This window comes from Saccopteryx bilineata, chromosome 3 (genome assembly GCF_036850765.1).
Source record: "Saccopteryx bilineata isolate mSacBil1 chromosome 3, mSacBil1_pri_phased_curated, whole genome shotgun sequence".
NCBI lineage: Eukaryota > Metazoa > Chordata > Mammalia > Chiroptera > Emballonuridae > Saccopteryx > Saccopteryx bilineata.
In genome coordinates this window covers 214,554,294-214,581,640 of record NC_089492.1, presented here as the reverse complement: position 1 = coordinate 214,581,640, position 27,347 = coordinate 214,554,294, and the positions used below count along the sequence as shown (strand labels likewise).

Genomic DNA, 27,347 nt, shown 5'->3' with positions numbered 1-27,347 from the left:
AGTTGGATTTTCTTTTTTAATCCATTCTGCTACTCTGTGACTTTTTATTGGTGAGTTTAATCCCTGTTCAGTGTAGGGCACTATCTTGTGAGTACTTTTGCACTCCATCGTCCTTTGCTACTGTTAATCTCTGTCCTCTCCCCCCCCCTTTTTTTTTTGTTGTCACAGTTTAAATTTGGTTTTATTGTGTTCTTGGTGGAGCTTTTTACTTCTGGTTTTGTTTTGTTTTGTTCTTTCTATCTGGTTGGAAAACCCCCTTTGGTAATTCCTGGAGTGGGGGTTTTCTGATAATAAATTCCCTCATCTTTTTTGTATCTGTGAATGTTTTTTATTTCTCCTTCGTATCTGAAGTATAGCTTTGATGGGTATAGTATTTGTGGCTGAAAGTTCCTCTCTTTCAGGACTTTAAATATTGGGGTCCACTCTCTTCTAGCTTGTAGAGTTTCTGTTGAAAAATCTGATGATAAGCTAATGGGCCTTCCTTTATATGTTGTATTTTTCTTTTCCCTGACTGCCTTGAGAATTTTTTCTTTGTCATTGGTTTGTGCCAATTTCATTATGATGTGCCTTGGAGTAGGTCTGTTGGGGTTAAGAAAACTTGGAGTTCTGTTTGCTTCTTGAATTTGAGGCTTTAGTTCTTTCCACAGGCTTGGGAAGTTCTCATCTATTATTTGTTTATATATGTTCTCCATTCCATTTTCTCTCTCTTCTCCCTCTGATATACCTATTATTCTTATGGTATTCTTTTTGATGGAGTCAGATAATTCCTGTAGGGCTTTCTCTTTTTTTTTAATTTTTGAGTCTCTTTCTTCTTCTCTCTGTTGTGCCTCAAGTTGCCTGTCTTCTATTTCACTAATCCTACCTTCTATCTGGCCTGTTCTATTAGCTAAGCTCGTTACCTCGTTTTTCAGCTCGTGAATTGAATTTTTCATCTCTGTTTGATTTGTTTTTATAGTTTCAGTTTCCTTGGTAATATATTCTTTGTGTTCGTTGAGTTGTTTTCTGAGCTCCCTAAATTGCCTTTCTGTGTTTTCTTGTATATCTGAGTATTTTTAGGATTTCTATTTTAAATTCCCTGTCATTTAGCTCCAAGGTTTCCAATATTTTAAATTTTTTCTCCATAGATTTTTCCCCATCTGTCTGTGCTACTTCTCTGTCTTTTGTATCCATGATATTTGATTTCTTTTTTTTAATGGCATCTGAGGATGGTTTTGTTGATAGTATTGATAAGAATTAATAAAGAATAAAAAGTTAAAAAATTAAAATAAAAAGGAATAAATAAATAAAATTATTATCCGCCCCCTTTTTTTCCCCTCTCCTCTCTTCTCCCCTCCTTCTTGAGAAAATCTTGTGGTGAACTGTGAATTATATTGTGCTAAATAGAACAAAAACTACCTATAATGGAGGGCCTGAGTTGGGGAGAAGTGATAAAGGGGCAAAAAAAGGGAGTATGGACCCACAAAATGCAAAAAAGGAAAAAATTTGCGTCAAGAATAAAATGATTTGCTTTTAGGTGATGGTTGACTAAGAGATATGATGAGAGGAATAAGAGGGAAACAGAAAAAAGGGGGAAAAATTCAAAATTACTATTGTATTTAGTGGAGCAAGATATAGATAAAATGGAGAGCCAGGGTTGGGAGCTCTGCTAATGAGTTAAAAAAGCGAAGTAAAAAAAACCTCAAAGCACCACAAAGAAAAATTTGAGTCCCAGATAAAGTAATTTGTTCGTGATTGAAGATTGAATGAGAGGAAAAATAAAAGAGAAATGAAGAAACTAATATAGAGGGAGAAAAAAAAAAGAAAGAGGAAAACACAAAAGAAGAAAAAAGAATAAAAGGAGAGAGGGAGAGAGAGTTAAGGGTTTTGGGGTGCAACCCTCATAGAGAGAAAAGAAGAAGGAAAAAAAGATCATGGGAGATGTAACACTTATTGGTAGTGTAGTTCAAGGAGAGGAGAGAGTAAGACCAGCAGAGAATTCAACGACCAAATTGGAAGAGGAAGAAAATAATCAAGAAAAGAAGATAAGAGAAACAAATGAACAAATATAATAAAATGGGATAGGTTATAAAATCTGTGGATTATTCTTGATTTTGAGAGGTTATCTTCTTGCTTTTTCTTTTCTCTCCCTCTTCCTGGTTGGTGACTCTGTACCCTGGGTTCTGCCCCTGTGGCACGCTTAGGTAGAGGTTTGCAGTTGATAAGTCTCTATGGTGATGTCATATATTGGGCTTCAGTCTCGTTGGCAGTCGAGGCTCATTAGCATTTGCAGGCTCAGCCAATGAGAGAGTCTGTATTCCTGGAGCTTCTCTCCTAGTCTTTCCTTCCTGAATTAGTAGCCTGATGATCCAGTTATGGGGTTGCTGCTGCCTCTGCCTTCGCGTTTAGTGTGGAACTTCTGGAGGCTCCAAGGATAGATTTTTCTGTCTCTGGTTGAAGATCTTGTTGAATTTGGGGGGAGATTTATCGGTATCACTCTTTACGGTGCCATTTCTCTGACGTCATTCCCATCCTTACATTTCATTTCCTTGTTCATCCAGATCTCTGCTTGAATGAGGCATTCCTCACATTCCTTTATAAAAGCAACCGCCATTTGTACCTATTCCCTTACTCTATTTTCTTCTTCATGGTACTATTATCACTTGATATGCATTTGTCATTGCCTCTCTTTTCTCACCTTCTTCCTGCCTACCATTTAGAATTTAAGCTCATGAGACAGGAACTTGGTCTATTTTGTTCACTTTTATATCCCCAACTTCTAGGAGAGTTCTTTGCACACAGAGGTGGATTTAATGGCAGGCACATGGGGCCCTGGGCCCCGTCTTCTCAAGGGCCCTGCAAAACCCCCACTTTATACTTTTTTAATAAATTTTTATTAATTTTAATGGGGTGACATCAATAAATCAGGATACATATGTTCAAAGAAAACATCTCCAGGTTACCTTGTCATTCAATTATGTTGCATACCCGTCACCCAAAGTCAGATTGTCCTCGGTCACCTTCTATCTGGTTTTCTTTGTGCCCCTTCCCCTCCCCTTCCCCTCTCCCTCCCTCTCCTCCCCCCCTCCCGTAACCACCACACTCTTGTCCATGTCTTTTAGTCTTGCTTTTATGTCCCACCTATGAATGGAATCATGCAGTTCTTAGTTTTTTCTGATTTACTTATTTCATTCCGTATAAGGTTATCAAGATTCCACTATTTTGTTGTAAATGATCCGATGTTATCATTTCTTATGGCTGAGGAGTATTCTATAGTGTATATGTGCCACATCTTCTTTATACAGTCATCTATTGAAGGGCTTTTTGGTTGATTCCATGTCCTGGCCACTGTGAACAATGCTGCAATGAACATGGGGCTACATGTGTCTTTACGTATCAATGTGTCTGAGTTTTGGGGGTGTATATCCAGTAGAGCAGTGGTCCTCAACCCCCAGGCTGCAGACCAGTACCGGTTCGTGGGCCATTTGGTACCAGTCCACAGGGAAAGAATAAATAACTTACATTATTTACGTTTTATTTATATTTAAGTATGATCGATGTTTTCTTTTTTAAAAATGACCAGATTCCCTCTGTTACATCCGTCTAAGATTCACTATTGACGTTTGTCTTGGTCACGTGATACATTTATCCATCCCACTCTAAAGGCCGGTTCGTGAAAATATTTTCTGACATTAAACTGGTCCGTGACCCAAAAAAGGTTGGGGACCACTGCAATAGAGGGATTGCTGGATCATAAGGTAATTCTATTTTCAGTTTTTTGAGGAACCACCATACTTTCTTCCATAATGGTTGTACTACTTTACATTTCCACCAACAGTGAATGAGGGTTCCTTTTTCTCCACAGCCTCTCCAACATTTGCTATTACCTGTCTTGTTGATAATAGCTAATCTAACAGGTGTGAGGTGGTATCTCATTGCAGTTTCGATTTGCATTTCTCTAATAACTAATGAAAATGAACATCTTTTCATGTATCTGTTGGCCATTTGTATTTCTTCCTGGGAGAAGTGTCTGTTCATGTCCTCTTCCCATTTTTTATTGGATTGTTTATTTGTTTGTTGTTGAGTTTTATGAGTTCTTTGTATATTTTGGATATTAGGCCCTTATCTGAGCTGTTGTTTGAAAATATCATTTCCCATTTAGTTGGCTGTCTGTTTATTTTGTTGTCAGTTTCTCTTGCTGAGCAAAAACTTCTTAGTCTGATGTAGTCCCATTCATTTATCTTTGCCTTCACTTCCCTTGCCTTTGGAGTCAAATTCATAAAATGCTCTTTAAAACCCAGGTCCATGAGTTTAGTACCCATGTGTTCTTCTATGTACTTTATTGTTTCAGGTCTTATATTTAGATCTTTGATCCATTTTGAATTAATTTTAGTACAAGGGGACAAGCTGTAGTCGAGTTTCATTCTTTTTTTTTTTTTTTATAAATTTTTATTAATGGTAATGGGATGACATTAATAAATCAGGGTACATATATTCAAAGAAAACATGTCTAGGTTATTTTGTCATTAAATTATGTTGCGTACCTCTCGCCCAAAGTCAGATTGTCCTCCGTCACCCTCCATCTAGTTCTCTGTGCCCCTCCCCCTCCCCCTAACTCTCTCCCTCCCTCCCTCCCATGTCCTCCCTCCCCCCACCCCTGGTAACCACCACACTCTTGTCCATGTCTCTTAGTCTCATTTTTATGTTCCACCAATGTATGGAATCATGTAGTTCTTGTTTTTTTCTGATTTACTTATTTCACTCCTTATAATGTTATCAAGATCCCACCATTTGGCTGTAAATGATCTGATGTCATCATTTCTTATGGCTGAGTAGTATTCCATAGTGTATATGTGCCACATCTTCTTTATCCAGTCTTCTATTGAAGGGCTTTTTGGTTGTTTCCATGTCTTGGCCACTGTGAACAGTGCTGCAATGAACATGGGGCTACATGTGTCTTCACGTATCAATGTTTCTGAGGTTTTGGGGTATATACCCAGTAGAGGGATTGCTGGGTCATAAGGTAGTTCTATTTGCAGTTTTTTGAGGAACCACCATACTTTCCTCCATAATGGTTGTACTACTTTACATTCCCACCAACAGTGAATGAGGGTTCCTTTTTCTCCACAGCCTCTCCAACATTTGCTATTACCCGTCTTGTTGATAATAGCTAATCTAACAGGGGTGAGGTGGTATCTCATTGTAGTTTTGATTTGCATTTCTCTAATAACTAATGAAGCTGAGCATCTTTTCATATATCTGTTGGCCATTTGTATCTCTTCCTGGGAGAAGTGTCTGTTCATGTCCTCTTCCCATTTTTTTATGGGATTGTTTGTTTGTTTGTTGTTGAGTTTTATGAGTTCTTTGTAAATTTTGGAAATTAGGCCCTTATCTGAGCTGTTGTTTGTAAATATCATTTCCCATTTAGTTGGCTGTCTGTTTATTTTTATATCAGTTTCTCTTGCTGAGCAAAAACTTTTAATTCTGATGTAGTCCCATTCATTTATCTTTGCCTTCAATTCTCTTGCCATTGGAGTCAAGTTCATAAAATGTTCTTTAAAACTCAGGTCCATGATTTTAGTACCTATGTCTTCTTCTATGTACTTTATTGTTTCAGGTCTTATATTTAGGTCTTTGATCCATTTTGAATTAATTTTAGTACACGGGGACAGGCTATAGTCGAGTTTCATTCTTTTGCATGTGGCTTTCCAGTTTTCCCAACACCATTTGTTGAAGAGGTTTTCTTTTCTCCATTGTATGTTGTTGGCCCCTTTATCAAAGATTATTTGACCATATATATGTGGTTTTATTTCTGGGCTTTCTATTCTGTTCCATTGGTCTGAGTGTCTATTTTTCTGCCAATACCATGCTGTTTTGATTATCGTGGCCGTATAATATAGTTTAAAGTCAGATATTGTAATGCCCCCAGCTTCATTCTTTTTCCTTAGGATTGTTTTGGCTATTCGGGGTTTTTTATAGTTCCATATAAATCTGATGATTTTTTGTTCCATTTCTTTAAAAAATCTCATAGGGATTTTGATGGGAATTGCATTAAATTTGTATATTGCTTTGGGTAATATGGCCATTTTGATTATATTTATTCTTCCTATCCAAGAACAAGGAATATTTTTCCATCTCATTGTATCTTTTTCGATTTCCCTTAACAATGCTTTGTAATTTTCATTATATAGGTCCTTTACGTTCTTTGTTATGTTTATTCCTAGGTATTTTATTTTTTTTGTTGCAATCGTGAAGGGGATTATTTTTTTGAGTTCGTTTTCTAATATTTCATTGTTGGCATATAGAAAGGCTATGGACTTTTGTATGTTAATTTTGTATCCTGCGACCTTACTGTATTGGTTTATTGTTTCTAATAATCTTTTTGTGGAGTCCTTTGGGTTTTCGATGTATAGGATCATATCATCAGCAAAAAGTGATACCTTTACTTCTTCTTTTCCGATATGGATGCCTTTTATTTCTTTGTCTTGTCTGATTGCTCTGGCCAGAACTTCTAGCACCACGTTGAATAAGAGTGGAGAGAGTGGACAACCCTGTCTTGTTCCTGATTTAAGGTAGAAAGTCCTCAGTTTTATGCCGTTTAATAGGATGTTGGCTGATGGTTTATCATATATGGCCTTTATCATGTTGAGATATTTTCCTTCTATACCCATTTTGTTGAGAGTCTTAAACATAAAATTGTGTTGTATTTTATCAAAAGCCTTTTCTGCATCTATAGATAAGATCATGTGGTTTTTGTTCTTTGTTTTGTTGATATGGTGTATTACGTTAACCGTTTTGCGTATGTTGAACCATCCTTGAGATTCTGGGATGAATCCCACTTGATCATGATGTATTATTTTTTTAATATGTTGTTTTATTCGGTTTGCCAGTATTTTGTTTAGTATTTTAGCATCTGTATTCATTAGAGATATTGGTCTGTAGTTTTCTTTCTTTGTGCCATCCTTGCCAGGTTTTGGTATGAGGGTTATGTTGGCCTCATAAAATGTGTTTGGAAGTATTGCTTCTTCAATTTTTTGAAAGATTTTGAGTAGAATAGGAACCAAGTCTTCTTTGAATGTTTGATAGAATTCACTAGTATAACCGTCTGGGCCTGGACTTTTATTTTTGGGGAGGTTTTTAATAGTTTTTTCTATTTCCTCCCTGCTGATCTGCTGATTGGTCTGTTTAGGCTTTCTGCTTCTTCATGACTCAGTCTAGGAAGGTTGTATTGTTCTAGGAATTTATCCATTTCTTCTAGATTGTTGTATTTGGTGGCATATAATTTTTCATAGTATTCTACAATAATTCTTTGTATATCTATGATGTCTGTGGTGATCTCTCCTCTTTCATTTTGGATTTTATTTATTTGAGTCCTGTGCCTTTTTTCCTTGGTGAGTCTTGCCAAGGGTTTGTCAATTTTGTTGATCTTTTCAAAGAACCAGCTCCTTGTTTTATTGATTTTTTTCTATAGTTTTTTTGTTCTCTATTTCATTTATTTCTGCTCTGATTTTTATTATCTCCTTTCTTCGGCTGGTTTTGGGTTGTCTTTGTTCTTCTTTTTCTAGTTCCTTAAGGTGTGAAGTTAAGTGGTTTACTTCGGCTCTCTCTTGTTTGTTCATATAGGCCTGAAGTGATATGAACTTTCCTCGTATTACTGCTTTTGCTGCATCCCAGAGATTCTGATATGTCGTATTTTCATTTTCATTTGTCTGTATATATCTTTTGATCTCTGCGCTTATTTCTTCTTTGACCCATTCATTTTTTAGAAGTATGTTGTTTAGTTTCCACATTTTTGTGGGGTTTTCCCCCTCTTTTTTGCAGTTGAATTCTAGTTTCAAGGCTTTATGATCAGAAAATATGCTTGGTACAATATCAATTTTTCTAAATTTGCTGATATTGTCTTTGTGGCCCAACATATGGTCAATTCTTGAGTATGTTCCGTGTACACTAGAGAAAAATGTATACTCTGTCGCCTTGGGAGGAAGTGTCCTGTAGATGTCTATCATATCCAGGTGTTCTAGTATTTTGTTTAAGGCCACTATATCTTTATTGATTCTCTGTTTGGATGACCGATCTAGAGCCGTCAGCGGTGTATTGAGGTCTCCAAGTATGATTGTATTTTTGTTAGTTTTTGTTTTAAGGTCAATAAGTAGTTGTCTTATATATTTTGGTGCTCCTTGGTTTGGTGCATATATATTAAGGATTGTTATGTCTTCTTGATTCAACTTCCCCTTAATCATTATGAAATGACCATTTTTGTCTCTGAGTACTTTTTCTGTCTTGTAGTCAGCATTATTAGATATGAGTGTTGCTACGCCTGCTTTTTTTTGGGTGTTGTTTGCTTGGAGTATTGTTTTCCAGCCTTTCACTTTGAATTTGTTTTTATCCTTGTTGCTTAGATGTGTTTCTTGTAGGCAGCATATAGTTGGATTTTCTTTTTTAATCCATTCTGCTACTCTGTGTCTTTTTATTGGTAAGTTTAATCCATTTACATTTAGTGTAATTATTGACACTTGTGGGTTCCCTACTGCCATTTTATAAATTGCTTTCTGTTAGTTTTGTATCTAGTTTGATTCTTCTCTTTTGTTTTTCTATCATTTGTTTTTGTTTGTTTGTGTTCCATACTTCTTTCCTCTGTTGCTACCTTTTTTAAGTCAAGTGTTTTTGTGGTGGTTTTTTCAAGGGTGGTTACCATTAAGTAATGAAAAGGGTACCTACCATATTCATTGTAGTACCCTATCTTTTAAGTATTTCTGCACTTCATCATCCTTTGCTACTGTTAATCTCCATCCTCTCCCCCCTTTTTTTCCTTTGTTGTCACAGTTTAAGTTTGGTTTTATTGTGTTCTTGGTGGAGCTGTTACTTGTGGTGTTGTTTTCTTTTGTTCTTTGAATCTGGTTGGAAAACCCCCTTTAGTATTTCCTGGAGTGGGGGCTTTCTGTTGATAAATTCTCTCATCTTTTCTGTATTTGTGAATGTTTTTATATCTCCTTCATACTTGAAGGATAGCTTTGATGGGTATAGTATTCTTGGCTGAAAGTTCCTCTCTTTCAGGGCTTTAAATATTGGGGTCCACTCTCTTCTAGCTTGTAGAGTTTCTGCTGAGAAGTCTGATGATAATCTAATAGGCCTTCCTTTATATGTTGTACTCTTCTTTTCCCTGGCTGCCTTGAGAATTTTTTCTTTGTCATTGGTTTGTGTCATCTTTATTATGATGTGCCTTGGAGTGGGTTTGTTGGGGTTAAGAAAACTCGGTGTTCTGTTTGCTTCTTGAATTTGAGGCTTTAGTTCTTTCCACAGGCTTGGGAAGTTCTTGTCTATTATTTGTTTGAGTATATTCTCCATTCCATTTTCTTTCTCTTCTCCCTCTGATATACCTATTATTCTTATGTTATTCTTTCTGATGGAGTCAGACAATTCCTGTAGGGCTTTCTCGTTTTTTATTATTTTTGAGTCTCTTTCTTCTTCTCTCTGTTGTGCCTCAAGTTGTTTGTCTTCTATTTCACTAATCCTATCCTCAATCTGGACTGTTCTGTTAGCTAAGCTTGTTACCTCGTTTTTCAGCTCGTGAATTGAGTTTTTCATTTCTGTTTGATTTGTTTTAATAGTTTCAATTTCCTTGGTAATATATTCTTTGTGTTCATTGAGTTGTTTTCTGATCTCCCTATATTGCCTTTCTGTGTTTTCTTGTATATCTCTGAGTATTTTTAAGATTTCAATTTTAAATTCTCTGTCATTTAGCTCCAAGGCTTCCAATATGTTAAGTCTTTTCTCCATAGATTTTTCCACATCTATTTGTGTTACCTCTCTTTCTTTTGTATCCATAATATTCGATTTCCTCTTTCTTATTGGCATCTGAGGGTGGTCTTGTTGATAGCACTAATTAGAATTAATAAAGAGTAAAAAGTAAAAAAAAAAAAAAAAAAAAGGTAAAACACCCCACAAAAAAAAACAGTAATAATTTATTATTTCCCCCTTTTTTTCTTTCTTCTCTTTCCCTCCTCTCCCCTCCTCAGGGAAATATCATGCCTATAATGGAGGGCCTGATTTGGGGTGAAGAGTTCAAGGGGCAAAAAAAGGGAGTAGGGACCTACTAAATGCAAAAAAAAAAAAAAAGGAAGAAAATTTTAGACAAGCATAAGATGATTTGCTTGTAAGTGATGGTCAACTAATAGATATAATGAGAGGGATAAGAGGGAACCAGAAAAAAGGACCAAAAAAAGAATAATAAAGAAGAAAAAAATAAAAATAATAAGTAAAAATCTGTTGTATTAAGTGGAGCGAAGATTAAATACAATGGAGAGCTTGGGTTGGGAGGACCCAAAATGCCACAAAAATAAACAAACAAGAAAAAAACAAAAACAAAAGCAAAAAAGAAAAATAAAGCCAAAAAAAGCCTTGAGTCCCAAATTAACTAATTTGTTCGTGATTTAGGATTAAATGGAAGGAAAGTAAAATGAGAAAAGAAAAAATGAATAGAAAGGAAAAAATAAGAAAAAGAGAAAAACGAAGGAAGTAATAAAAAAGGAAGAGAAAAAAACAAAATAAAGCAAATCAAAAAAAAAACAAAAGAGGAGAGAGTGAGAGTTAAGTGTTTTGGAGTATAACCTTAAAGGAGGGTGAGGATAAAGAAGAGAAATAAAATGTAACAGTTATGGGTAGTGTAGTTCAAGAAAAGGGAAGCATAAGATGGGCAGAGTATTGAAGGACTGAGGTGGAGGAAATAAAGGCAATAAGATAGAAGAAACAAACAACAACAACAAAAAAAATTAGTGGAACAAGTTGTAAAGTCTGTGGATTTTTCTTGATTTTGAGAGGTTAACTTCTTCCTTTTTCTTTTCTCTCCCTCTTCCTGGTCTGTGACTCTGTACCCCAGGCTCTGCCCCTGTGTCACACTTAGGTAGGGATTTGCAGTTGATGGGATTCTATGGCAATGTCATATAATTGGCTTTAGTCTTGCTGGTAGTCGAGGCTTGTTGGCATTTGCAGGGTCCAACGATGAGAGAGTTTGCTTTCCTGGATTCTCTCTCCTAGTCCCCCCTTCCTGAATTAGCAGCCTGGTGATCCAGCTATAAGGCTGCAACTGCTTCTGCCTGGGGAGTAAGAGGCTCAAAGAGCTGGGAAATCCCCACTCTATCCCCACTCAGTGCAAGGCTTTGGGAAAGGTTCTGGCAGTCAGGGCCTCCAGTGTAATCAGGCGGGGGTGGGAGTCAATTGTTGTCAAGGTGACTGTTCAGCGCCTAGCATTTAGTTGGACCTCTCAACCCAGGCTTTCCACACTTTGTAGCCTGTTTTGGCTGGGAAGAAGAGGCACTAGTCTCTGCTTGCAACTAGTGTAGTATAGATCTTATTATCTGCCAAGTCCCTCTTGTTAGCGTTTATCCCTGAATATGGAGGCTCTATCAATCAGAAGTTGCCCCCGCCCCTTTAGCGAGAGGCACTAAAAAATATCACGCCTCTTGTCTTGGGTCGCTGAACTGAGAGAGATCTTATCAATTAGAACCGAGGGTGCGCAGATTTCATGGGTTAAGCTAATTTCAGTGATTGGGTCGCAGCTGTGCTCCCGAAGGTATTTTAGGCTGCCTGTGCGCGCCCCTCCCCCAATGCTTGATTGTTAGCTTGAATGGCTGGGTGAGGTGCCCCACCCACGGAGAGAATCTCCCAAGTAGAAGACCTCCCTGGTGCCTCTCCCGCTCGCCCTGCCGCTGGCGGCTGAATCGCACCAGGTGCAGGATAATGGGGCACCCTGGGTGTGCGGGCCAGTAAGGCGCTCTGGGCGTGTGGAATGCCCAGGGCACGCGCGCGAATGGGGTGCTCTGGGCACCGGTGGCTGGCGACTCTCACTCGCAGTGCGCCGGCCGCTGGGAACGTTAGCGGTGCTCACTCTGCAACCGGACCGGGCGCGCGCGCCGGTGGCTGCTCGCGGCTCCCGAGTGTGGGCGGTGCTCGCTCTGCAACCGGTCTGGCACACCGGTGGCTGCTCGCGCTCCGGAGTGTGGGCGGTGCTCGCTCTGCAACCGTACTGAGCCCGCGCCCGCGGCTGCTCACGGCTCCCGAGTGTGGGCTGACTCACCACAGGCGCACTCCCTCACAGCTTGAATGAACGTCACTGCGGTAGCTTCCTCCACACCCTTGTCTCTCAAATTCAAGTGATATCAGTCCTTTCGCTTTCAGTTTGTGTGGAACTCCGGAATGCTCCCAGGATAAATTTTTCTGTTTCTAGTTGATAAATTTGATGTGATTTAGGGGAGATCTGTCGGACGCGCTGCTCACGGCACCATTTCCGTGACGTCACTCGAGTTTCATTTTTTTGCATGTTGCTTTCCAGTTTTCCCAGCACTATTTTTTGAAGAAGCTTTCTTTTCTCCATTGTGTGTTGTTGGCCCCTTTATCAAAAATTATTTGACCATATATACATGGTTTTATTTCTGGACTTTCTATTCTGTCCCATTGGTCTGAGTGTCTATTTTTCTGCCAATACCATGCTGCTTTGATTGTCGTGGCTCTATAATATAGTTTGAAGTCAGGTATTGTAATGCCCCCTGCTTCGTTCTTTTTCTTTAGGATTGCTTTGGCTATTTGGGTTTTTTTTATAGTTCCATATAAATCTGATGATTTTTTGTTCCATTTCTTTAAAAAATGTCATTGGAATTTTGATGGGAATTGCACTAAATTTGTATATTGCTTTGGGTAATATGGCCATTTTGATTATATTATATTTATTCTTCCTATCTAAGAACAAGGAATATTTTTCCATTTTATTGTATCTTTTTTCGTCTCCCTTAAAAATGCTTTGTAGTTTTCATTATATAGGTCCTTTACATTCTTTGTTATGTTTATTCCTAGGTATTTTATTATTTTGTTGCAATCATGAAGGGGATTTTTTTTTTAGTTCATTTTATAATGTTTTGTTGGCATATAGAAAGGCTATGGACTTTTGTATATTAATTTTGTATCCTGTGACCTTACTGTATTTGTTTATTGTTTCTAATAATCTTTTTGTGGAGTCTTTGGGGTTTTCAATGTATAGGATCATATCATCTGCAAAAAGTGAAACCTTTACTTCTTTTTTCCCTTCCTCCTTGAGAAAATACCCTGATAAACTGTGAATTATATTGTGCTAAATGAAACAAAACTACCTATAACAGAGGGCCTGAGTTGGAGATAAGTGATAAAGGGGCAAAAAAGGAGGTAGAGACCCACAAAATGCAAAAAAGGAAAACATTTGTATCAAGAATAAAAAGGGCCTGATCAGGCGGTGGCGCAGTAGATAGAGTGTTGAACTGGGATGCGGAAGACCCAGGTTTGAAACCTCGAGGTCGCCAGCTTGAGCAAGGGCTCATCTGGTTTGAGCAAAAGCTCACCAGTTTGAGCCCAAGGTCGCTGGCTTGAGCAAGGGGTTACTCGGTCTGCTGAAGGCCCATGGTCATGGCACATATGAGAAAGCAATCAATGAACAATTAAGGTGTTGCAATGCACAATGAAAAACTAATGATTGATGCTTCTCATCTCTCCATTCCTGTCTGTCTGTCCCTGTCTATCACTCTCTCTGACTCTCTCTCTGTCTCTGTAAAGAAAAAAAAAAAAAAAGTAAAATTATTTGCTTGTAAGTGATGGTCAACTGAGAGATATAATGAGAGGGATAAGGGGAGATGACGTCACAGCGATGGCGCGGTAGGAAGCGATACCGAAAATCTCCCCATAAACTCAACAAGTTCTTCAACCAGAAACAGAAAAACCTATCCTTGGAGTCTTCAGATGCTTCACAACACACCCGAAGGTAGGATCGAGCAAAAGATTGGCTAAATATATGGTCAAACTCCGGGGGAAATAAGGAGTAAGAAATGCTCCGCCTTCCTCTCTAATCCAAACAGGATGGCTTTCACTGAGAACTGAGAATATAGAAACTAAGGCGGGCGTAGGGAGTGAATAGATCCAGGCCACGGTACAAACAGCCAAACCAGGCTGTGGCACGGAGATCCAAGCCATGGAAAACCCTGGGCAATTCAAGCTAACACGCGCGCCAAACCCAGACAAAGAAAGACAAGTGGGGCAGCCATTTTCTGCATCTCCTGGTTGGCGTGGTTAGTGGGCAAGAGATTCCTACGAACACTTCAGGGGTGGGCGCAGCCCGTGCTAACCCACAGAGAAGCAGAGTCAGAGGCCTCTGTGTGGGCAAAAAGCAGCATCTCCTAGGAGCCCCAGCGCCCTGAGGGGACCGGGCACGGGGAGGGAGCTGGAGCCAACTCCAACGGCGGAACTTTTCTGTGCGGGAGGAGGGCTTTCGCGGAGCGAGAGGCGTCCCGCCTGAGCCTCATAATCTGGTCAGTGCGCACGCACGCAGAGTGGGCAGGAGATTCCTCTGAACTCCTCAGGGGTGGGCGCCCGTGTTTTCCCTCAGAGGAGCAGAGTCAGAGGCCTGTGAGCAGGCCAGGAGCGGAAGCCCCAGCACCCTGGGAAAGCCGCACGGGGACAGAGCAAAAGCCAATTCCAACCCAGTAACTTTTCCGTGTGGGCAGAGGGCTTTCTCGGAGTGAGAGGCGTCCCGCCTGAGCCTCATAATCTGGTCAGTGCGCATGCAGGAAGAGTGGACAGGAGATTCCTCCGAACTCCTCAGAGGTGGGCGTCCGTGTTTTTCCCACAGAGGAGCAGGTCTGTAAGCGGGCCAGGAGCGGAATCTCAGGCAGCCCTAGCCCCTTGGGAAAGCCGCATGAGGACAGAGCGAAAGCCAATTCCAAAGCTCGATCTTTTCCGTGTGGGTAGGGATTTCACTCGAAGTGTGACCTGTCTGGTCTGACATCCTGGTGGGTGCGCATGGAGAGTGGGCAAGAGATTCCTCCAAACGCCTCAGGAGTGGGCACTCGAGTTATCCCACAGAGGGGCAGAGCCAGAGGTCTTTGAGTGGGAGGAAGCCACGCCTGATTATGCTGGCAGCTCTGACTGACTGAGCCTTACTCAGAGCCCTGTGCTGAGTGGGAATAGAGTGGGGAGTTGCCAGCTCTTTGAGACTCTTACTATCCAGGCAGAGGCAGCAGCAACCCCATAGCTGGATTATCAGGCTTCTAATTGTGGAAGGAAAGACTAGGAGAGAGGCTCCAGGAACACTCTCACAGTGAGAGATCCTCTCACTGTTGGAGCCTATAAACACGAATGAACCTCGACTGCCAACGAGACTGAAGCCCAATACATGACATCGCCATAGAGAATTATCAACTGCAAACCTCTTCCAGAGCGTGCCACAGGGGCAGAACCCAGGGTACAAAGTCACCGACCAGAAAGACAGAAAAGAAAAAGCAAGACGACAACCTCTCAAAATCAAGAATAATCTGCAGATTTTATAACCTATCCCATTTTATTATATTTGTTCGTCTGTGTCTCTTTTCTTCATTCTTGATTTTTTTTTTCTACTCCAATTTGGTCATTTAATTCTCTCTCAGTCTTACTCTCGCCTCTCTTTGAACTACACTACCCATAAGTGTTACATCTCTCATTATCTTTTCTTTCCTCCTCCTTTCTCTCTATGAGGGTTGCAATCCAAAACCCCTAACTCTCTCTTTCTCTCTCCTCCTTTTTCTTTTTTCTTCTTTAAGTGGTTCCATCTTTTCTCTCTCTCTCTCTCTTTTCTCCCTCTATATTAGTTTCTTCCTCTCTCCTTTACGTCTTCTCTCATTCAAACTTCAATAACAAACAAATTATCTTATCTGGGACTCAAACTTAAGTTTGTGGCATTTTGGAGGGTTTTTACTTCACCTTTTTAACACATTAGCAGTGCTCTCATCCCTGGCTCTCCATTTTATCTAGTTCTTGTTCCACTAAATACAATAGTAATTTTTTTAATTTTCCACCCCTTTTTCCTGTTTCCCTCTTATTCCTCTCATCATAACTCTGAGTCAGCCAACACCTAAAAGCAAATCATTTTATTCTTGACCCAAATTTTTTCCTAATTTGCTTTTTATGGGTCTATACTGCTCCCCCCTTTTTTATATATAAATATTTTTTTCTTTTCTTTTTTTTCTTTTTCCTTTACCCCTATATTACTTCTCCCCAATTCAGGCCCTCCACTACAGGTATTGTTTGTTCTATTTAGTACAATATAATTCACAGTTCATCACAAGATTTTCTCAAAAAAGAGGGGAGAGGAGAGGAGAGGAAAAAAGGAGGGGAAGGAATTATTCCCTTTTTTCCTCAAATTTTTATCTTATTTTACTTTTCTTTATTTAATGATTAATTTTTTTAAAAAACATGCAATTTTTTATTTTTACTTTTATTTTTTATCCTTTTATTCCTTATAAAATCTCATTAATACTATCAAGAAAACCACCCTCAGATGCCATTAAAGAAGAGAAAATCGAATATCATGGATACAAAAGAAAGAGAGGTAACACAGAGAGATGAGGAAAAATCTATGGAGAAAAAATTTAAGATATTGGAAACCTTGGAGCTAAACAACAGAGAATTTAAAATAGAAATTCTAAAAATACTCAGAGATATACAAGAAAACACAGAAAGGCAATTTAGGGAGCTCAGAAAACAACTCGATTAACACAAAGAGTATATCTCCAAGGAAATTGAAACTATAAAAACAAATCAAACAGAGATGAAAAACTCAATTCATGAGCTGAAAAATGAGGTAACAAGCTTAGCTAATAGAACAGGCCAGATAGAAGAGAGGATTAGCGAAATAGAAGACAAGCAACTTGAGGCTCAACAAAGAGAAGAAGAAAGAGATTCAAAAATTAAAAGAAATGAAATAGCCCTACAGGAATTATCTGACTCCATCAAAAAGAATAACATAAGAATAATAGGTATATCAGAGGGAGAAGAGAGAGAAATGGAATGGAGAACATACTCAAACAAATAATAGATGAGAACTTCCCAAGCCTGTGGAAAGGACTAAAACCTCAAATTCTAGAAGCAAACAGAACTCCAAGTTTTCTTAACCCCAACAAACCTACTTCAAGGCACATCATAATAAAATTGGCACAAACCAACTGCAAAGAAAAAATTCTCAAGGCAGCCAGGGAAAAGAAGAATACAACATATAAAGGAAGGCCCATTAGATTATCATCAGATTTCTCAACAGAAATTCTACAAGCTAGAAGAGAGTGGACCCCAATATTTAAAGTCTTGAAAGAGAGGAACTTTCAGCCACGAATACTATACCCATCAAAGCTAACCTTCAAATATGAAGGAGAAATAAAAACATTCACAGATACAGAAAAGATGAGAGAATTTATCACCAGAAAACCCCCACTCCAGGAAATACTAAAGGGGGTTCTCCAATCAGATACAAAGAATAAAACAACAACAACAAAGCCACAAGTAAAAGCTCCAAGAAGAACATAACAAAACCAACTTTAAACTGTGACAACAATAAGAAAGGGGGGGAGAGGATGAAGATTAACAGTAGCAAAGGGCGATGGAGGGCAAAAGTACTCACAAAATAGTGCACTACAATGAACAGGGTAGGAACCCTTTTCATTACTTAATGGTAACCACCATTGAAAAAACCACCACAGAAGCACATGATTTAAAAAAGATAGCAACAGAGGAGAGGGATAAGAGGGAAACAGGAAAAAGAAAAAAATTACTATTGTATTAAGTGGAACAAAAACTAGATAGAATGGAGAGCTGGAGTTGGGGGGAAATGCTAATGAGTTAAAACGTGAAGTAAAAAGCACCCAAATTGCCACAAAGAAAAAGTTTGAGTCCCAAATAAAATAATTTGTTCATGAGTAAGGATGGAATGAGAGGAAAAGTAAAGGAGAAAAGAAGAAACTAATAGAGAGGGAGAAAAAAGAAAAGAAAAGAGAGAGAGAGAGTTAAGGGTTTTGAGTGTAACCCTTATATAGAGAAAGGAAGAAGAAGAGGAAAGAAAATGGGAAATGTAAAGAAAATGGGAAATGTAACACTTATTGGTAATGTAGTTCAAGAAGAGAAAAGAATAAGATGGGCAGAGAATAAAAGGACCAAGGTGGAAGAAAAAAATAATAATAAAGACAAGATGAAAGAAACAAAAAAAAAAACTGGAAAAAGTTATAAAGTCTGTGGATTTTTCTTGATTTTGAGTGGTTATCTTCTTCCTTTTTCTTTCCTCTCCCTCTTCCTGGTCGGTGGCTCTGTATCCCAGGCTCTGCCTCTGTGGCACGCTTAGGTAGAGATTTGCAGTTGATGAGGCTCTATGGCGATGTCATATATTAGGCTTCAGTCTCGTTGGTAGTCAGTGCTCGTTAGCATTTGCAGGCTCCAACAATTAGAGAGTCCGTTTTCCTGGAGCCTCTCCTAGTCTCTCCTTCCTGAATTAGTAGCCTGATGATCCAGCTATGAGGTTGCTGCTGCCTCTGCCTGGAGAGTAAGAGGCTCAAAGAGCTGGCAAATCCCCACTCTATCCCCACTCTGCACAGGGCTCTGGGTAAGGCTCTGTCAGTCAGAGCTGCCAGCATAATCAGGCAGGGCTGGGAGCCAATTGCTCTCAAGGTGCCTTTCTATGAGCCTCCAGGCGTGTCCAGTATGCCTCTCAGCACTCTGTGGGACCACTCTCCCCAGGCTTTTTGCACTTTGTAACCTGTTTGGGCTGGGAAGAAGATGCCCTAGTCGCTACCTGCAGAATAGGAGGTCTTAAAAGCTGCCAAGTCCCTCTTTTTAATGTACAGCCCTGAGTATGAAAGCTCTGCCAATCAGAGCCACCAGGTTAAGCAGGTAGGGGGCGTGTTGACTTCTGTTCAGTTCCCCAGGTATATCTAGTTAAATTTGCCTTAGCATTCCATGGTATTGCTTTCTGCAGGCTTCTTCCTTGTTAAAAAGCCTACAGCCTAGCCTAACTTCTGCAGTGTTCTCTGAGGTTTGTTCCATGGGAATGTATTTTTCACCCTGTACCAGCTTACAGGAAGTTGCCCCCGCCCCTACCTGCAGAGCAAGCGGCACTAAAATATATCACGTCTCTTGTCTTAGATCGCTGAATTGAGAGAGACCTTGTCAGTTAGAGCCGCGTAGGTCAGTTGGGAGGTGAGCAGACTGTGGGTTAAGCTAATTTCAGCGATTGGATCCGCAGATCTGCTCCAGAGACAGACTGCAAGCTGCTTGCGTGCCCCTCCCCCTAGCGCTTCTGTATTTTTTCTTCCCGGGGCTGTTGCCTGAATGGCTGGGTGAGGTGCCCTGCCTGCCCAGGGAAGTTCGGGCATAGGGAAGTTCGCTTTCGTGCACTCCCTGTGCACTGCTGTTCAGGGTGCAGGGACTACACCCAGACTCTGGTCACAGCCCACACAGAGGCCTCTGACCCTGCCCCTCTGTCCAGGAACATGGGCGCCCACTCCCGGGGTGCTAGGAGGAAACTCTCGCACACTATCTGTGCTCGCTGACCAGAATATCGGGGCTAATGGTGGCTTCTGCTCGCCCATCTTTGTTGGGGTCTGCCGTGGGCTGAGTCGCCGCGGGCACACTCTTTCCTCAGCTGAACATCTGTGCCCAGCCTGGCTCCCTCCACACCTCCAACCCCCATGCTATCTCAGTTCCAAGTGAAAGCAGCCCTTGCTCAGGTTAGTGAGGAAGGCGGAGTGTTCCTTTCTCCTTCTTATTTCCTACAGGGTTGATTATATATTTAGTCAATTTTTCACTCGATCATACCTTTGTGTTCAGTGTGTGGGACTTCCATATGCTCCAAGGATAGATTTTTCTGTCACTGGTTGAAGAACTTGTTGAAATTTGGAGGAGAGGTATCGGGAGCGCTCCTCACGGTGCCATTTCTCTGATGTCACTATACTTTTTTTCTAGTGACACCAAGTTTTGTTTCATATGTGCAATTTTAACATTAATAGTACATGATATTTTTTATTTATTTAAAAATATGGTTGCCTAACCAGGCGGTGGTGCAGTGGATAGAGCGTCAGACTGGGATGTGGAGGACCCAGGTTCGAGACCCCAAGGTCGCCAGCTGGAGCACAGGCTCATCTGGTTTGAGCAGGGCTCACCAGCTTGAGCCCAAGGTCACTGGCTCAAGCAAGGGGTCACTCAGTCTGCTATAGCCCCCCAGTCAAGACACATATGAGAAATCAATCAATGAACAACTAAGGAGCTGCAACGAAAAATTGATGTTTCTTATCTCTTTTTCTTTTTGTCTTTCTGTCCCTCTCTGTCCCTCTCTCTGACTCTCTCTGTCTCTGCCACAAAAATAAATAAATAAAAATATGGTTAACATGTATTTTTCCCCCTGTCTCTCTCTTTTTTTTAAGGGGCCCAGTATTTTCTTCTGAGTCTGGGGCCTCAACCGACTTTAATCCACCTTTGCTGGCACAGATTTATTAAATGAAGTGAATAAAGGAATGAGGAAGGAAAAGAGAAGGAGAAGAATCATGGGAAAATGTCAGAATGGATGACTGACTAGGGTTCAAGGTTAACAGAAAAGCCATGAAATATACAGTGAGAGAGTCTCTGACCAGAAGAGTAAGGGTCAGCAGCATGGGTGTAGAATAAAATATGCTTTTCAGATTGATGAGAAGCATAAAGTCATAAACCAGAAAGTGCAGTGTTAAAGTCAAGGCACAAATACATAAAATCTAAGGATCAGGACAAGAAATGGGTGAGAAACCAGGGAGGCAGATGAACATACAGGCCAGACCAAATAGTTGAAGAGAAAGACAAGAATTAGAGTTGAGTCTCAGCAGAGAATTAGAACATCAGAGATTCACAAACAGCAAGAAGTGAGAGTGAGAAGGAGAGAGATGGTATGTTAGTAGTAAAAAAACCAAACAACTTAGATTTTGAGAGAAATATTTTAGTCAAACCAACCAGAGAATTTTTCTATGTTCCTGGCAGGGTACAGAAAAGTGACAAGAATGAGTCCTCCCCAATAGACTCAGGAGGTAGAGTCAGAAAGGGACAGTGAAATTCTGACAACAAGGACATTAATAGGCTCTCAACTGATGTTGACTGATAATAATGGACAGTTGTTTCTATACAGCTGGAGTGGACAGATGAGAAATAAGGGCAGGCTTTGATCCACAAAGTGAAAATAATAAAAGAACTCAAGTGGTTCAAATTCTAGGTGACAGAATGCTGGTACTACTTAATAAGATCAGGGAATTAGCTAGTCTGAGGTGGAGGTGGAATATATGATTGTGATGAAAGAATTTTTACAAACCTAAAGATGAGATTCAAAGAGTAATAACAATGAAAGCAAATGTTTACAGTGTTCTTACCATATACCAGGCATTCTCCTAAGCAATTTGCACATATCAACTTGATCTCCACAACTGCCCTTTGAGGTAGGCACCATTCCCATTATACAAAGAAACTGAGGCGGAGAGGTTACAAATGAAAGCTCAATATTTGGAACATAATTTAAACTTGAATCAATAATGAATAGAAATTTGAGGTAGACATCTCCTTAGGTTCTTTTTGTACGTGTTACATTGTGCATCAGATCGTATAGATAATACAATGACCTTATCTCACATAACATATTTTCCCAACTTAAGTCTATGACTTTAGATTTTTTAAAATCAGCAAATTAAAAATAAATAATAATGAATTAATATGCTGAAAAACAAAAAAAAATCACATTTTATTATTTTTTTATTTTATTTTATTTTTTTGCATTTTTCTGAAGCTGGAAACAGGGAGAGACAGACAGACTCCCACATAAGCCCGACCGGGATCCACCTGGCACGCCCACCAGGGGCGACGCTCTGCCCACCAGGGGGCGATGCTCTGCCCATCCTGGGCGTCGCCATGTTGCAACCAGAGCCACTCTAGCGCCTGAGGCAGAGGCCACAGAGCCATCCCCAGCGCCCAGGCCATTTTTGCTCCAATGGAGCCTTGGCTGCGGGAGGGGAAGAGAGAGACAGAGAGGAAGGCGTGGCGGAGGGGTGGAGAAGCAAATGGGCGCTTCTTATGTGTGCCCTGGCCGGGAATCGAACCCGGGTCCTCTGCACGCTAAGCCGACGCTCTACCGCTGAGCCAACCGGCCAGGGCAAAAATCACATTTTAAAAAGTAAGAGTGACTCTTAGTCATGTTGCTACTTTGATGAAACCACCAGGTGCCATGTAATTTCTTAATCCTACATGTGGGATAAAAACTGAAAAGTGAAGCTAAGATTTGAAACCAAGTCCCTTTGGTTCCAATACCAACATTCTTTCCATTACCCTACCTCTGCTATGGATACTGATCTAGGCAGGGGTTGGGGAAAGGGAGGGGAAAATGAATTATTCTATTTAATATAAGCAAAATTCTCTTTACCCTTCTGTTTGATTACTCTCATTTAATATATTTACCTCTCACAAAGACATTTTACTGCCATTTGTTCAACAAATACAGATTAAATACAATCTAATAGTTTATTGAGCACCTAAAATGTGCTAGCACTGTTTTAAAGGCTTTGCATGTATTTACACATTTAATTCTCACAATAACTCTATGAGTTAGGTACTTTAAGAATTTTATTTAGAGATGAGAAAACAGGCATAAAGAGGATAAATGAGTAGCTCAGGGTCACATAGCTAGAATGAGTAATAGAATCAGGCTTCAAAGCCAAGCCGCCCATCACCAGAATGCCCACTCTTAAGGACTGTGTCAAATAACCTTTCTACAGCCCCACACCCTAAGATCAAGGAGCTCACCCAGTCTAGTGGGTAAGACTGAGGAAACACAGAGGTACAATGCAATGTGATAGTTCAAGGGTGAAGGTGATTGCTGAGAGCAGTCAGTCTGGTTGGAATAAGCATTCTTCCAGAGATTGTGCTACCATTACAGCCTAAATGTAAATTGTTACTAGTTTAATATATTTAGAGCAGAGTTTCTCAACCTCAACACTGACATTTTGGGCTGGAATTATTTGTTGTGGGGGGAGCTGTCTGTCTTGTGTATTGTAGGGTGTTTAATAGCACACCTGGCCTCTTGCCACTAGATGCCAGTAGCACATCCCGTGTGACAACCAAAATGTTTCCAGACATTGCCAAATGTTCCCAGGGTGTGGGGATGGAACAGGATTGCATTGGTTAAGAAACACTGGTTTAATGAAAGAAAAGAGAGAAAATGATAAACAAATGTGGCAACATGTTAATAATTGATGAATTGGGGTGAAAGGTATATGGTAGTTCCTCATATCCTTCTTACAAGTTCCCTATAAGTTTAAAATAATATCTAAACATATTTTTTTAAATGAGAGCTTATTGATTATGTTTGAGAGAAATATACAAATACTTTGAATGACAGTCAATATCAATTATCTAGGATAAATAAATTTAGTGTATAAAATTTAAATATAAAATAATTATTCTAATACTGTCACAAAAATAAATCTTTAACCTGTCATAACTGTATTTACTTTTCTTTGATCTAATTTTTGTCATTAAATTTTCTTTTAATATATTAGGACATATCCCAAAAATGCCACTACACAATATCATCCAAGAGAATTTTTAGAAGAGGAAAGAGAAATACTCGGACAGTCGAAGACTTTAGCTGGTTTTCTTAACAACGTGTCCATAAGGTAAAAATTATATATTAAATTTTAAAAATAAAACATAAAATGTGTATGTTTCATTATAATAATGTAATAGTAAGTCATAAAAAACAGCTCCAGCCCTGCCCAGTTAGCTCAGTTGGTTAAGAGCCTCGTCCAGAAACAACAAGGTTGTGGATTAGATCCCCAGTCAGGCACACCGGGAAGCAGTCAATGAATGAATGACTGAGTGTAACAACAAATGTTTCCCTTTCCTTTCCCCCCTCTCTCTCTTCCTCTCTCTGTCTCTAAAAATCCACCAATAAATAAAAGCTTTATCCGGATAGCTCAGTTGGCTGGAGCATCTTTCTGGCACAGAGGCTGCTGCTCCAATTTCCCGGTCAGGGCACCTACAGCAGCAGCTCAATGTTCCTGTCTCTCTCTCTCCCAGCCTCTCTCAAAACTGAACAAACAAACAAAAACAAAAACAGAAAAAAAACAAACTGCTCCATACATGTTATCTAGATAAAAAATATGAAGACAGTTCTCAGGCATATATTAGCATATGACTTTCTACATATTCTCATCTTTCTCCTCTGTTGCTAAGCAACATCTTAGACCTCTTCTGCTAGGGCCACACTAAACAATGTGAACCCAGAAAATGTATACAGTTGAGTCTGTGAGGTTGTTTTCCTAACAGCAAATTAACCTTTATTTACCATGGTTTATTTAAGTCTTTTTCTCCACTCCCCGCTCCCCTTCTTAGCTTCATTGACTTTTGTAGGATTACAAAGATGAGGATGCTGTGGGTACTGAGGATGATCATTACAATGAAGGTAACACTCATTTACAAAAATATCTTTGTAAACAAGAGCCTGAATTCAGAGGTTCTCCTTAGATATGTCATCCTTATCCCTACTTCCTGTCACTCTTACTGGCTCTGACAGAGAGGAGTCTTCAAATGCCTTGACAGTAGTACTAAAACCCTGGGCTTCTAAACTAGAGAAAGCTTGACAGGTTCTCATCAAGCTGATGTCGCAGTTCAGAGAGGTGGAGCCAATGACGGGAAGGTCTGCCAGTTGTACCCAATAGGTTGGTTTCCATCTCTTTCCAAAATTAAAAATTTGGTGGTCAAATTCACAGATAGCCCAGTTCAGCTTTTTTATTTTTAATAAAACATTGTTAGTTCTTTCAGACTGGACTAATTGTCCTGAAAATTACCTATGCCTAGGGAGAATCTGGTTCAAAAATTCATCAATGATTTAGAGAGTGCATTAATTATTTGCCACTCACAGGAATACTATAGTTTTTTCCTATGTGGGCAAAACGAAAGAAACAAGAAAACCTAAGGTTTCTTTTTCTCCTTATCAAAATTAAGTATTTAAATTTTTCCTACCTGACCAGGTGGTGGTGCAGTGGATAGAGCATTGGACTGAGATGCAGAGGACCCAGGTTCCAACCCTGAGGTCACTGGCTTGAGTGCAAGGTTGCTGACTTGAGCATGGGATCATAGACATGACCCCATCGTCACTGGCTTGAGCCCAAAGGTTGCTGGCTAGAATACAAACTTGCTGGCTTGAGCAGGGGGTCACTCACTCTGCTATAGCCCCCAGTCAAGGCACATATGAGAAAGTAGTCAATGAACGACTAAGGTGCCACAACGAAGAATTGATGCTTCTCGTCTCTCTCCCTTTCTGTCTATTTGTCCCTATCTGTCCCTCTCTTTGTCTCTCTTTCTGTCTCTGTCACAAAAAAATAAAATAAAATAAATTTTTCCTGATAAGAACATTAAAAATAAGAAGTATGTCTCTGTAGAATCCACTTCACGGGGATAAATGACCTATAACCAATTCTCAATTATCCATATTGTATATTATCATTAGTCCTGGAGTTTTGTTCTTCCCTTTCAATTGCTATGATTATGAAGAGAGAAGTATGATTCCTTCCCTGAGATGTGGGAAGGAGAAGTCAGAACTATAAGAAAAAAGAGGAAAATGACACAGGAATTTAAAAAGCAATGGCTAACAATAAATAAGAAATCCATGTTTATATCACTGCAATTTTTCCCACTCTAAAACTGTTTAAGGCTTATTTAAAATTTTTTAAAATTAATATAAGCCTAAAGATTTAATATAAGCTTATATTTATGCTGGAACAGAGTCTTATCAGAAATGAAATCTTTTTCATAGACTTTGATCCAAAATTTACCTAAGGGAAGCTTGATTTGCAAAAGAAGGAAGTTATGTTAGAGGAGACAAGAAACTTCCAGGAGATTCTCAAAGCGACTAAGAAACGTTCATTGTGGAGTTAAAAATAAATAAATAAAAGACAATGATATTCATGGACTTTAACTTGGACAACAGTTTTGCCAGCCTCCAATTTGTCACTCTCAGGAACCGCGCGATGGAGTGCAGGGAAATCAAGAATCAGGAAACCAGAGACATGGTGCTGTCTTCACATCTCCCTTGTGAATTCCTTCCCCATTCAGACTGAGAAAGAATCAGAAAACCCAAGCAAAGGCCCCATCCTCACTTCTTTCTTGGGAATTCCTTTTTCATTCTGGCTGAAACAGAAAGAGACATGATTTTGAAAATGTTAATAAATGCTTCTACTTGAAACAGGGTTTAAAACTTGAAGCTGCAAGTGTGAACCTACCCTACAAACTGTTATGCAAAATTTAATGTTCAGACCCTGGCTGGTTGGCTCAGTGGTAGAGCGTCAGCCCAGCATGTGGAAGTCCCACATTTGATTCCCAGTCAGGACACACAGGAGAAGTGACCATCTGTTTCTCCACCCCTCCCCCTTTTCCCTCCCTCTCTCTCTCTCTCTCTGTCTCTCTCTCTCTCTCTTTCCCTGCCCCTACACTCCCTACAGCCATGGCTCCATTGGGGCTAGTTGGCCCTGGGCACTGAAGATGGCTCCATTATCTCCACCTCAGGTGCTAAAAAATGGCTCCAGTTGCAACAGAGCCAAGGCCCCAGAAGGGCAGAGCATCACCCCCTAGTGGGCTTGCCAGGTGGATCCTGGTTGGGGCACATGTGAGAGTCTGTCTAGGGGGAAGCCTGTAACTCTGCGTTTCTGACAGTTCAGGTCATGCTGATTCTGTTGGTTCTAAGAAATACTTCTAGTTTGAAAGATGAAGTACAAGGCAAATTTAACCCAAACAGTATTCAGTTAAGTAGTGTATGGTAGTGTTAGTGCTTATGGTAGAGGTAGTAAATGGTACCCTTGCTTAATTACATTGTGAGATGTATATATTTAGTGTTTATATATGTAATTGTCTAAATAAAGTGGGGTTTTTTTCTTATTTTAGGAAATTGATAATTCAAGTCAATGCCTCATCCACTGTGCCACCACAGGTCAGGCAGGAAATTCATAATTCAGAACTACTCTTTCATCTTGTCACACCTGTCAAAACCCCAAGCTATTTGGACTTTAAATCATTAGTCCATTTATCATTAGGATAAAACCTTGGGTGTCATTCTATTCGTGGAAAAGCCCCTAGAGGCCTCAGGAGTGAGCTGAGCTTTCAAACCTAAGCATATGAAGAGACAATAAGCATTACAGTAACTTATAGTAACTTTTAAGACAGAAGTCTGTCAAACCAGGAAACTTAGACTATTAAGATATGAGCCTAACAGATTATTTTTTAGAGAAGCAATAGTTTCATTTTTAGGAAGCTAATTCTCTATTTTAGGGGCTGTCTCATACATTGCATGAGGTTTAGTAATGTAATTAAATACATTAAGTCCTCCCAGGCATTGAAGCAACTAAAACCACTACCACCGTACACACACACACACACACACACACACCCCTAAACTCCAAATCTTCCCTTAAGAATCTCTAATTTGTTGTTTTGAATTATATGTGTGTATGTGTGTGTGTGTGTGTGTGTGTGTGTGTGTGTATATATATATATATATATATATA

The 27,347-nt window shown here is 39.7% G+C and overlaps 1 protein-coding gene across 2 annotated transcripts in view; it reads left to right on the top strand.

The window, feature by feature from the left end:
• The window catches only part of DNAI3 (dynein axonemal intermediate chain 3), a 114,502-nt gene that overhangs the window by 36,499 nt on the left and 50,656 nt on the right, over window positions 1-27,347 (top strand). For both annotated transcript variants that reach the window (XM_066268766.1, XM_066268765.1), the window contains exon 8: window positions 23,346-23,462. In XM_066268766.1, coding sequence (XP_066124863.1) covers window positions 23,346-23,462 — 117 coding nt within the window. The remainder of the gene's footprint in view (window positions 1-23,345; window positions 23,463-27,347) is intronic.